The sequence below is a fragment of the Lingula anatina genome, chromosome 4, assembly GCF_051362555.1.
Source record: "Lingula anatina isolate TDL-2025a chromosome 4, LinAna3.0, whole genome shotgun sequence".
Lineage (NCBI taxonomy): Eukaryota > Metazoa > Brachiopoda > Lingulata > Lingulida > Lingulidae > Lingula > Lingula anatina.
In genome coordinates this window covers 20,934,144-20,946,181 of record NC_141770.1, presented here as the reverse complement: position 1 = coordinate 20,946,181, position 12,038 = coordinate 20,934,144, and the positions used below count along the sequence as shown (strand labels likewise).

The 12,038-nt window shown below is 36.3% G+C and overlaps 1 protein-coding gene across 3 annotated transcripts in view; it reads right to left on the bottom strand.

The window, feature by feature from the left end:
- Positions 1-485: 485 nt before the first annotated feature.
- Positions 486-12,038, bottom strand: part of LOC106159317 (thiamine-triphosphatase) — a 29,172-nt gene continuing 17,619 nt past the window's right edge. The window contains exons 2-5 of one of the 3 annotated variants that reach the window (XM_087010452.1): positions 7,932-8,583; positions 3,786-3,878; positions 3,367-3,405; positions 486-2,939 (exon numbers count right to left, since the gene is read on the bottom strand). In XM_087010452.1, the coding sequence (XP_086866578.1) occupies positions 3,793-3,878; positions 7,932-8,499 (654 nt within the window). In that variant the 5' untranslated portion in view covers positions 8,500-8,583 and the 3' untranslated portion in view covers positions 486-2,939; positions 3,367-3,405; positions 3,786-3,792. The remainder of the gene's footprint in view (positions 2,940-3,366; positions 3,406-3,785; positions 3,879-7,931; positions 8,584-12,038) is intronic. The other 2 variants (XM_013535575.2, XM_013535574.2) reach the window with 2 other exon arrangements.

Genomic DNA, 12,038 nt, shown 5'->3' with positions numbered 1-12,038 from the left:
TAGACATATAAAGTCTGACTTTAGGGAATTATTCAAACATGTGCAGTGTACCTTTAAGTCCAACCTCCTAATATTTACTAATCATATGAGACACGGGTCTTCATTCCTGGGAATACCTTTGCCGTTCCACTAGTGTAGAGAAACGGGCCCGTGTTACAGAGAGTCAATTCTCCAGAGTCACCAATTTCTTTGACACACCTGTAATGCGTAATATACATAAGGCATTTTCGGAAATGAATGCCATTGGAGCAGATAGCATTGGCAATTAAGCGCTTTTCCTTTTATCACCTAATACAGGAATGTTCACATAACAACGCTTTAAATAACCGTACTTTGGGGTCAAAGTTTCTGGTTTATGAATCACCTGGATTTGGAGATAGTGACAGGCAAATTAGAAACTTAGAACTCAAAAATTGGGCTTAAACATTGCATTGTTACAAGGGTTTAGAATTGGGTATACCTTGGTAAAAATGCTGAACAAGACCAAAAGACATTTTAGGCAACAAACCATGTTTCCTTTACTTTCTATACTCGGTACAATATTATTAACAAAAACAATACCAAATAAAAAATGATGAGGAAAATGCTGCATAGAAAAAATACAAAAAACAAAAGCATTTCAACGAACTGTTAATATTGTATGCTTACAGGTATACAAGTGGGATAAACATCATGTGGCTTAAGAAGAAATAAAAGAAACAATAACGTTAACAGTTTTGAAGATATAAGAATGAAATTTGGGATATATTAGGAAAATGATTATTTAAAAACTGCTGAAAATTTCATGACTCTACCTTTCTTAGTTTAGGAACACAGAAAGAATTAAAATCTTAAAGGGATTTAACAAATGTTCATAAGCAATTCATATTTCACAATAAATATATTGTAAACAACTCATAGAAATATAACATACATTAAATTTTACCACCCAAACAGCAGTTATGGAAATTATTCTGGAATTTGTGCTTGCCATTGGGTCACATGACAAAGAGATTATTACAAATCAAAACAGATTAAAATTCTGGCCTAAAAGTTTAAATCAATTTCTGGCCTTATTTCTTTTGTAAAACAGGCATTGGATATATATCAAAGCAGAAACTAACAGAGTACAAAGACAATTAAGGAAACGAATCGCCCATTTTTTAAGAAACCTTTTTTTAAAGCCTGGAAGAAAAAAAGGTGTGGTCGATGGGCATGCACATTGGTCCATCCAGGATTATCACGTATTTGTTGGGTCACTCTGGTACCACCTCTGGGCTAACTGGTTTTCTGCTTGGTTTTGAACAAGATACCCAAGAAAGATTATCACATATACTGTTAAATTTTTGAAGAAATTTTCAGGATAAACAGTTATCTAGCAGGAATAGTAGTGATTACAATTTAAACTGAATCTGCATCTCCTGATATTTTCTGATAGATAGTTTTAATGCTTTTTTCTAAGTCAGATACCTGGGCTCTTGGAGTGTTCCATATTATTAACAGTGTAATCACAATAACTTAAAAAAAAGCTCCATTTTGTTTGGAGTCATAGTATAGTACATCTCTCTTTCTTTTTGCTTGATAATTATTTATTGTTGTTTCAGTTTTAGATGTAATCAAGTCAGCACATTACAGCTGCATGGAACAGTTGTCAAGCAAAAAAGGTATACTATGCTATGCTGTGCTATATACTTTAGGATACTTTCTTTTAGTAGTTCTACATAGGATCCAAGTTATTTGGACCAATGCCATCCACAATAGGACAAAAATATCATCTTTTATCCAAAAATCACATACTGGGGTACTTGTGATTATGAGCAACATTTAACACACATAAAATGCCTCAACAAAAAGTAACCCTACTCAAAAAGCATATAAAATGTTATAAAATGAAAGAACAAACAAACAAACAAACAAACAAAAAGCTCTAAATTCTTTGGTAATCAACAACGGTAATACAGAAAACTTACAAATTACTAAAGCCTAATACAAAAGACTGAAGATCTCATCACTGTCTCAAATCAACATCTCAAATTCTAAAGAAAAGCCCTATTAACTCAATTTTTGACTAATTACCAGGAGTTCAGCATTTGCAAACTCATATACAAGTAGCACAACCAGTTTTAAAAGGCAGTTTTAAAAGACAGAGTCTTCAACTCCCTTTCAGCATTCAACATAAGGGGGACAACATCACATACATAAAGTTTTGATAATTCTAAAAGTTACAAAATATTCCAACAGGTTCTGCCCTGGGTTTCAGAGGTCCCTTGGAGACTCCCCTCTCCTTCAATGCCTGGAAACTGGAGGTAGTCTGATAGTATAGAGACCAGTAGCAAGGGACCTATGGAACTCAGGGTGTTATGATCTGGCCCCTGAATCAGTATTCATTACTGTTCTGGAAACTTGTTTTGTACATGGAAGTGGAAGACTAAATGAAGGAATAAGTGTCAGAAATCTTAAAGAAACTTAGGTGATTATTTGGCAAGTCCTAAGCCTGGAACCGGATATGCACACCATAACTGGGGATTTAGTTTCCATAACTAATGAAAGAAACTTATTTTAATTTTTGTAATCTTAATAATGTCAAAACAGTATTCTTGGTTCTTCAATATTTAAACAATACCAAAACTGTCCTTTTGGTATTTACACATCTTTTTAAGGACAATAACATGTTTGGTGTACAATGGAATTGATTCTACAACTAATGACAAAGCTGTATGGAATTTGTTGGGTTTGCAAAGTACAGTGGAATAGCACCCGGAATATCAGCTGATAAAAATAGAGTGTTCTCAAATATGAGAAGTCGCATACATTAAGGAGAGCCATTCACTCAGCAAAAAAATGCTCATCTCGAACTTCAGGAATTATTTCATGTTGCAGTAATGTCTTGTAATGCTCAGGTCTAAATCTCTGTAGGTAGGCACTCAGTTTGCCTGGAAGCTTCTTGCTTTCTCCTACACCTGAAATGAAACACAATTTCTGATTGGTGAATTCTGTCCTCTTATTCTTAGATCTCTTGCATCATCTCCAAATAGTGACATTTAATATATATACTGTAATTCCTACTCTGAACAATTTGATCAAAACCAATTTTTTTTACCTTCAGAAGAAAAGACTTGTCCACTTCAACCCCCCCTACCCACTAATCTACCCCATTACCCCCCTCCCCCCTGCTTCCCCTTGTTATCCTCTTACTCGTCGATTGTCATGCCTACCAGGTACCGTGTTTCAGAGGTCACTCGTCTGTTTTATCAGCATGTCGCAGCTGTTTCCTCGTGACAAGTGACCTATGAATCTCAGAGTGAACTAGTATCTTAAAGGGGTTTAATAAAACAGGTTTCTTTATTCAAATTGTTAGATAAAAAGGCAACAACAAGCACTGTTTACCAAAAATCATGCCAGGTTAACAGACAACTCCTTCCTCTTCTAAATCCAAAATAAATTGACATAAATTGACATAATTTATAAAAATTTTAATTTATTTTTATAAATTTTTTTCTTGGAGTGCTGTGTTCTTAAAACATCAAGTTATTCAAAGAGGCCAAAAAAGAGTCCTCTGTGCACACAATACTGACAAAAAACTTTATTTTCCCAAAAAGGTTGTACTTCTGAATTGTAATACTGTTTCATTAAGAAATATTATGGCAAATTTAATATATCTGGTAAAGCTATAAATGCAATTAATTAGAGATATTAGATAAAAGTGTTGGCAAAATAAGTATAGGTGAATAGTGCACAGCAATGTCAAAGCCCCATGCCAGTGATGTGTCTGTACATAAAAACATATGTTAAAATCTACAGATCACCTCAGATCTATGGAGAGATTTCATCATCATCATCGCAGTCTTCACTGATCTGATATGGATACAGACTCTCTCCTGTCCACAGTGCCTGGAAGCCTGCAATAAATATACAACCAATGACACATAGCTTTACACTAGGGCACCATTTCCTACAACCAATGACACACACCTTTACATCCAAGGGCCTGTTTCTCAAAATGTTAAAATTCAAAATTTGGATAAGCAATGATGCTACGCGTATGGATGTTTGCTGACTAATTTGATGTGACTTACAGTGTTGTCAAAGCCCACATAGATATGTCATCTGCACTTGTTAAAGGCTCTTACACCAGTAACCCAATGTTAACTTTACATAGTCAGCCATATGTATATAAATTAAGCCATCTAAGTAAAGTGGATGGAGGCCTTCTTTTGGGTCTTCTGGAAGACAGTTAGAATTTTTTAGTTAAGATGGTCAAAAATGGAGGATGGCTGAACAAAGATAATTTGGAAAACTATCAGAAAATATCTCTGGACCTGTCCCAGGAGTGTAAAGCCCATAACCATCCAGTTTTTTTTTGTGAAACAGACACAAAACAACAAAAAAAAAAAAAAAAAAAAAAAAAAAAAAAAAAAAAAAAAAAAAAAAAAAAAAAGGGACATTTGATAACATGGAGAACAAATATAACACAGTTAACTCTGGGGGAGGGTGAGGTGGAGTGGGATAAATTGTATCTAAACCTAATTAAAAGAACAACTAATGTCACTATAAGGACATGATGCTTAAATGTGCATTTAACAACTTTTTGTGTAAGTTTTGTAAATTTTTATTATTAACCTGCCTTGCCACAAGTCACCACATTTATGCAAACAAATTTGGTTTAACTTAATGCACACGCTAATTAAATGTTTCAGATGACAGAATTAATATAGCTGCAAGCTCTCAGAAACATGTTTAGTGGTTTTTAAAATGATGATTCAAAACCAGCACTCATGCAGTTAAAAACTCCTGCAATCAAATACACACACAAACACACACACACACACACACACACACACACACACACACGCTTCAGACAAGGTTGTGTAACATAGGTCGCCACACAGGAAGAAGACATCTGATGGCATATGTAAATACACATGTGACACAGAAGATAAAAATAATCACTGTAGAGTTAGGCCAGCCAAATTGATATATTGGTTAACAACATGCAGACAGAATTTGCAAAAAGTGCCATTCTGGCAAAATAGAAGATGAAATCCATTTCCTAGTGTCATGCCCCCTTTATACAGACCTCCAATATGATCTTTATTCAGTATACAAAAAACAACATAGTTTGAGCATCTTACCAGAATGGATAAATTTAAAACACTAATGACTGGTAAGAAGAATGAACATATTATTGCTCTTGCCAAATATTTATGGTTAGCCTTCCAAAAAAGGGACTGTGCTGCACCCATTACCAGTTGAGTAGGTAGAGCCATTTGGGCTCTGCCAAATATGTTTTGTATTTTTCATACAAGGAGTCGTACAATATCACTATTTAACATAATTCATATTTATTTATATTTGCATTCCTTTTGTACATTTTCATCTATCCATGTAGATGCATACGTTACAATGAATAAAGTATATATAATTTAGCATGTTAGCAACTATATTATAGGTTTGGTGTAGTTTTTTTTTAATTGTTTTTTAAATTTTGATTCTATTTTTTTTTTCTTTGTAAGGAAATTTCAAATTCAAAGTGTGGATGATTTTTCAAGCATGAAAACATCACTAATATTCACTGGGGTCAATTGTAAATTTTTCAACTTGCCAAATATGCATTATTTTCCATTTAAAGAAAAAAAAAAAAAGGTGCAAAAAAGTCTCATTTTGTCAAAATCAGGGTCAGTAGGATTTGTTAACAAATTTGTCAGTTTTGTCTACCCTAATATATATTTTTTGCAATGTGCATAGGAAATATCAACTGTTGTTACTATTATTTATCACTTTTGTTGAGACTTAAAGACAGATGCCATTTTCACTTCTTTATTTACTTAGGGTTCCATAAAAAATGATAAAACTAGTAAACACTGTATGTTTGCCTCCTCAACACTTCCCTCATTGATACTCCTTGTACGTAGTACTATATCACTACCACAAACAAAAATCGAAATTTTAATACGTATGAACATGAGGCGAAACCACACTTTTTGACCACACACTGCCAATTTTCCTAAATCAAAAGTAACACCAGTTTCATCCATTATGCCCATCAACAATGACAACGACAATCATCGTTTGCAAAAAATTAGAAAAAGAAATAATGAAAAAAAAAATTCTAAAAAGCTTGAATAATTCTGATGGCAAAAGATATATCTGCCAACTCTGCAGACTAATAAACGAAGATCCTTTGTTAGGATGTGGTTAATTAATCAGCGAGGTAAGAAAAACCTCAACTGGCAAGCAATGCTTTGGTATATAAATGGGCGTTTTGCTTGAATCTTTTCATTCTTCTTATAAGTAACTGAAAATAAACCATTTTAGTTCATTGAAACCAGTAAAAGATAGTAGCTTAACAGACTACAAGACTACAAGAGGAGACACCATTTCATTGGTAAAGGTAAGTTAAATGTAAGGCTATATGTTGATATGAAGATCATAAGAGTTACTGGATTTCAGTAGTTTTTCTGTGGATTTTCTATTGGTACATAGTTAATGTGCAAATATGTAGCTTGCAATTGGTGCAAACCCACATAATTTTTCAGTCTTTTTACTTTTCTTTATCCCTTTATTTCCGACTCAAGCAGTTTTTGATTTTTGTCCCTTTTTTAAACCAGTAGCAAACTAGTGAAAAATACTTCAATATATATCGTCTTCAAAAAATGAATGTCTAAAAGACAATAGCAACAATTTAGTAGGCTTGCAAACATGGTATCCACCGTTTCCTAAAATGGTTCTCTGCAATTAAATGATATCACCTTATTTAAGGAAATCTCACATGTTAAAGTATATATCAAAAATGGATATAAACTGATAACGATTTATTTGACTGCAATCAAATAAGAGAGGTACTCAGCATTTCAGCAGAGTGAGTGCAGTTGACATTTAAGATTTTAACATTGTTAGGAAGAGACTAAATGGCTGCTGTCCATGAAAGTAATCCGGTATACAACGTAATCAGCCCTTTTAAAAATTAAAAAAAAAAAAAAAAAAAAAAAAAAAAAAAAAAAAAAACAATGAGAATTTCTTCAATCAACTGTTGGATTCAATTTTGGAAATCCAAGTTACCTTCTTCAGACTATCTTGGGGGAAGAGGACAAATAAATAAACACCTGTTGTTGTAAAATTTCATGAACAACTTCACAGACACAGGTCTGATTTTGAGCTAAATTTAATTGAATATACTAAAACAATAGACTCTTCCCTTGGAGCTTCCCAACTTTACAATAATAATAATAATAATATTAATAATAATTATAATTGATTTCATTCTTATATTTTGTGTCGTTGGTTGCTCCTGCTAAGTCATTGCAAATTGTGTATTTGCTTCTAAGATATCGACGGCTTTCATTTTCTTAGCCAAAAAACATTCCTGCTCATTATACCTTGGCAATATTCAATCAGTGTTTATATTTTAATTTATCTGTTTGGTTTTACAGGTACTAAGATGCTAATAATCTTTTTTTTCTTGCTTTCTCTCTCTCCATATGAATCACTTCTAGTACCAACCTTTGATTGCAAGTTTATAGATGGCCTTATTACTGTATATATGGATTAAAGGTATCCAAAATGGGATTTTCCAACAAAATAGAATTTTTGTTGAGAAAAGCGAATTTTTCCAAATCAAGAATCATTGCTGCACTCATCACTGCACATAGATTTGATGTTTTGAACCATTTTCTATTAAAAAATTTAGTTCTTATAATGTTCTTTAGTTCCTATAATGTTTACAGTGCTATGTTATCATGAACATTTTAGAAGGAAGTATAGACATCCGGTCCTTTTATTTGAGAAGTTTTATCATTTATCTAAAGGTCTGCATTGAGAGAGATTCACAAATTTGCAGGAATATGTAGACCATAAAATATGGCTTTAGGGCATTTTCAAACTGAGATGGTACATGTATATCTGAAGAATCACACCATAAAAAAATGAAGAGAATGAAACTGTTGACAACTCACCTAGTGTTTTAGCCAACATATCAATCCGCGACAAAGCATCTGCAATTTTATTCTCCTCCAAAACCAACACTTCAATTTCTCCCACTCGGAAACCAAAGTCTGCCGTGTCTAAATCTACACTGAATTCATTCAACGAGTACGACTTCCTCTCAGTCTTAATGGTGGCAAACTGACCACACTGGGCACTGGTCAAAAACTCCTGCATGGAGCTGTCTGTGGGTATGGCTAACCCTAAGACAGCAGAGCACTTGGCTATGATCTCTGGAATTGTCACATGTTCTGCATACTGGCAAGTCACTTGACTAAGGTCATTAGTTGTGGGATTTTCTGGGGGGCACTTCAACTCCCACACCCCATCACGCTGGCGTAGCCAATGGTCACTCAGAGTCAAGGAGTACTGTGGAACATCGTAATATATGTCAGTGAATGTCTTCTGCTGGATGAGAGAGGCACCCTGTTCTTGTAATTTATCTTCTGTAGAGTCAGTGAAGGTGAACTTTCTCTCAACTTCAATAGTAGGTGGTGTATTTGGGAGGGGTTCTGTTTTAACATCACCTTGATTTGCCATGGCAACACAGAATTAGTGGTTGGTCTGGTTAATGACTGTGAGTACCAAGCTTGTATACATGTATGAGAACTAAGTTTGGTGAGCCTGGAAAAATGAATGAATAAATAAATGAAAGTTAAGGGTCGCAAGGTACTCCAACAGGCAAACTAATGGCTATACATCTTTTTGACTCATACAATATACAGAATTTAAATCCTAAACTAGATGGGGATTTTTTATGTTTTAATTTCAACATCACTGTATATTTTCAGTATCCTTTAATTTATACAATGAAAGCACTTAAAATTAAAACTGACATGAATTGTGAGGGTTAAATATGATATCCCACATAGGCCTTTTCACCACATTGTATTATTGGGATGTTACCCAAATTTAGGTTATGGACTATAATAATAATAATAATAATAATAATAATAATAATAATAAATGTTGTTTGATACTAGACCTTTTACCAAAGAATTTGATTTAAAAATTTCCCTAACGACATTCAGCCACCACATACAATGTACAGAATTTGGGGAAAAAACACAATATTGATGGCATTTTCACAAAGAATAACAATTATGAATATGACCCCCATACTTATTTTTCATTCTTTGTTTTTTTTTTTTTGTAATCAATACACACATACACAGACGAAAGAATACAGCCATACTCTATGCAAGTTGGCAGCAATACAATGATCAAAGTCCCAAGAGTAGCCATTACAAAGTGCATAACCTGCCAAGCAAAAGAACAAAATCAATAGACTACTATTACTACGACTGCACTGCCAGCTCCTACTACACACACTACTATGCAACTAACGCAGCCAGACTGGACGTTACCAAGATTTAATACTAAGACCATCTTGGGTCAAACAAGGTCAAACAAAGGTCAACAGAGGTCATGGTAAAGAGCGAAGCCATGGGGACAGCCAAAGGTTATGGTATATAGACTGTAACCTTAGCTGGATAAAAGGAGTGGTATAGTAGACTCTAGCCTTTGGGCAGACAGTTAAAAGTTGTGGTTCAGTGGGCTGTAGCCTTTGGGTAGACAGCTAAAAGTTGTGATATAGTGGACTGTAGCCTTTGGGCAGACAGTTAAAAGTTGTGGTATAGTGGGCTGTAGCCTTTGGGCAGACAGTTAAAAGCTCTGGTATAGTGGGCTGTAGCCTTTGGGCAGACAGGTAAAAGTTGTGATATAGTGGACTGTAACCTTTGGGCAGACAGGTAAAAGTTGTGGTATTGTGGGCTGTAGCCTTTGGGCACACAGGTAAAAGTTGTGGTATAGTGGGCTGTAGCCTTTGGGCAGAGAGGTAAAAGTTGTGATATAGTGGGCTGTAGCCTTTGGGTAGACAGGTAAAAGCTGTGGTATAGTGTGCTGTAGCCTTTGGGCAGACAGGTAAAAGTTGTGATATAGTGGGCTGTAGCCTTTGGGCAGACAGCTAAAAGTTGTGGTATAGTGTGCTGTAGCCTTTTGGCAGACAGTTAAAAGTTGTGGTATAGTGGGCTGTAGCCTTTGGGCAGACAGTTAAAAGTTGTGGTATAGTGGACTGTAGCCTTTAGGCAGACTGGTAAAAGGTGTGGTATAGTGGGCTGTAGCCTTTGGACAGACAGGTTAAAGTTGTGGTATAGTGGACTGTAGCCATTGGGCTGACAGGTAAAAGTTGTGGTATAGTGGGATGTAGCCATTGGGCTGACAGGTAAAAGTTATGGCATTGTGGGCTGTAGCCTTTGGACAGACAGGTAAAAGTTGTGATATAGTGGACTGTAACCTTTGGGCAGACAGGTAAAAGTTGTGGTATTGTGGGCTGTAGCCTTTGGGCACACAGGTAAAAGTTGTGGTATAGTGGGCTGTAGCCTTTGGGCAGAGAGGTAAAAGTTGTGATATAGTGGGCTGTAGCCTTTGGGTAGACAGGTAAAAGCTGTGGTATAGTGTGCTGTAGCCTTTGGGCAGACAGGTAAAAGTTGTGATATAGTGGGCTGTAGCCTTTGGGCAGACAGCTAAAAGTTGTGGTATAGTGTGCTGTAGCCTTTTGGCAGACAGTTAAAAGTTGTGGTATAGTGGGCTGTAGCCTTTGGGCAGACAGTTAAAAGTTGTGGTATAGTGGACTGTAGCCTTTAGGCAGACTGGTAAAAGGTGTGGTATAGTGGGCTGTAGCCTTTGGACAGACAGGTTAAAGTTGTGGTATAGTGGACTGTAGCCATTGGGCTGACAGGTAAAAGTTGTGGTATAGTGGGATGTAGCCATTGGGCTGACAGGTAAAAGTTATGGCATTGTGGGCTGTAGCCTTTGGACAGACATGTAAAAGTTGTGATAAAGTGGACTGTAGCCTTTGGGCAGACATGTAAAAGTTGTGATATAGTGGACTGTAGCCTTTGGGCAGACAGGTAAAAGTTGTGATATAGTGGGCTGTAGCCTTTGGGCAGAGAGGTAAAAGTTATGGTATAGTGGGCTGTAGCCTTTGGGCAGAGAGGTAAAAATTGTGATATAGTGGGCTGTAGCCTTTGGGCAGAGAGGTAAAAGTTGTGGTATAGTGGGCTGTAGCCTTTGGGCAGAGAGGTAAAAGTTGTGATATAGTGGGCTGTAGCCTTTGGGAAAAGCATCGCATTTTGCGAATAGCAATATCACATAGAGGCTACAATGTATTATATGGGGCAAGTATGGGCCAGTTATGCAATCGAGACGCTTGCGCACAGATGCTTTCGAGATACGGGGCCCAGACTGATACAGGGTACAGTACAGAGGTTTTAATCTTGGTCACTCAGCTTGACGTGCTGGTACACAAGGTTATAACTGTGGTCAACCAGCTTGATATGCTGGTACACAAGGTTGTAACTGTGGTCAACCAGCTTGACATGCTGGTACACAAGGTTGTAACTGTGGTCAACCAGCTTGACATGCTGGTACACAAGGTTGTAACTGTGGTCAACCAGCTTGACATGCTGGTACACAAGGTTGTAATTGTGGTCAACCAGCTTGACATGCTGGTACACAAGGTTGTAACTGTGGTCAACCAGCTTGACATGCTGGTACACAAGGTTGTAACTGTGGTCAACCAGCTTGACATGCTGGTACACAAGGTTGTAACTGTGGTCAACCAGCTTGGCATAGTGGCACAGTAGGTAGTTGCCTTTGGGAACCAGCTTGACATAGGGGTACAGTACATTGTAACATTTGTCACTCAGCTTGACAAAGTGGTATAGTAAGTTGTAGCCTTGATCAATCAGTTTGACATAGTGGTACAGTAGGTTGTAGCATTGGCCAGCCAACTTGACATAGGGGTGCAGCATGTCATAACCTAGTTGAGCCAGATTAACATGGGGGTACAGTAGGTTATACCCTTGGTATAGGGGTACAGAATTTTGTACCCTCATTCAGTCAATTGAAGATGGTGGAAAAGTAGATGCCTTCAGTAACAGCAAAACAATTCCAAAGGGGGTTCTTTTTCTTAAAAGGGAACCCTTTAACTACCTTACTAGTACTTGAATCAATTTGGGAAATGGCATAAAACCTACACATACATCAAATTTTGGTGCAGAGTGAATTTTTTCTGG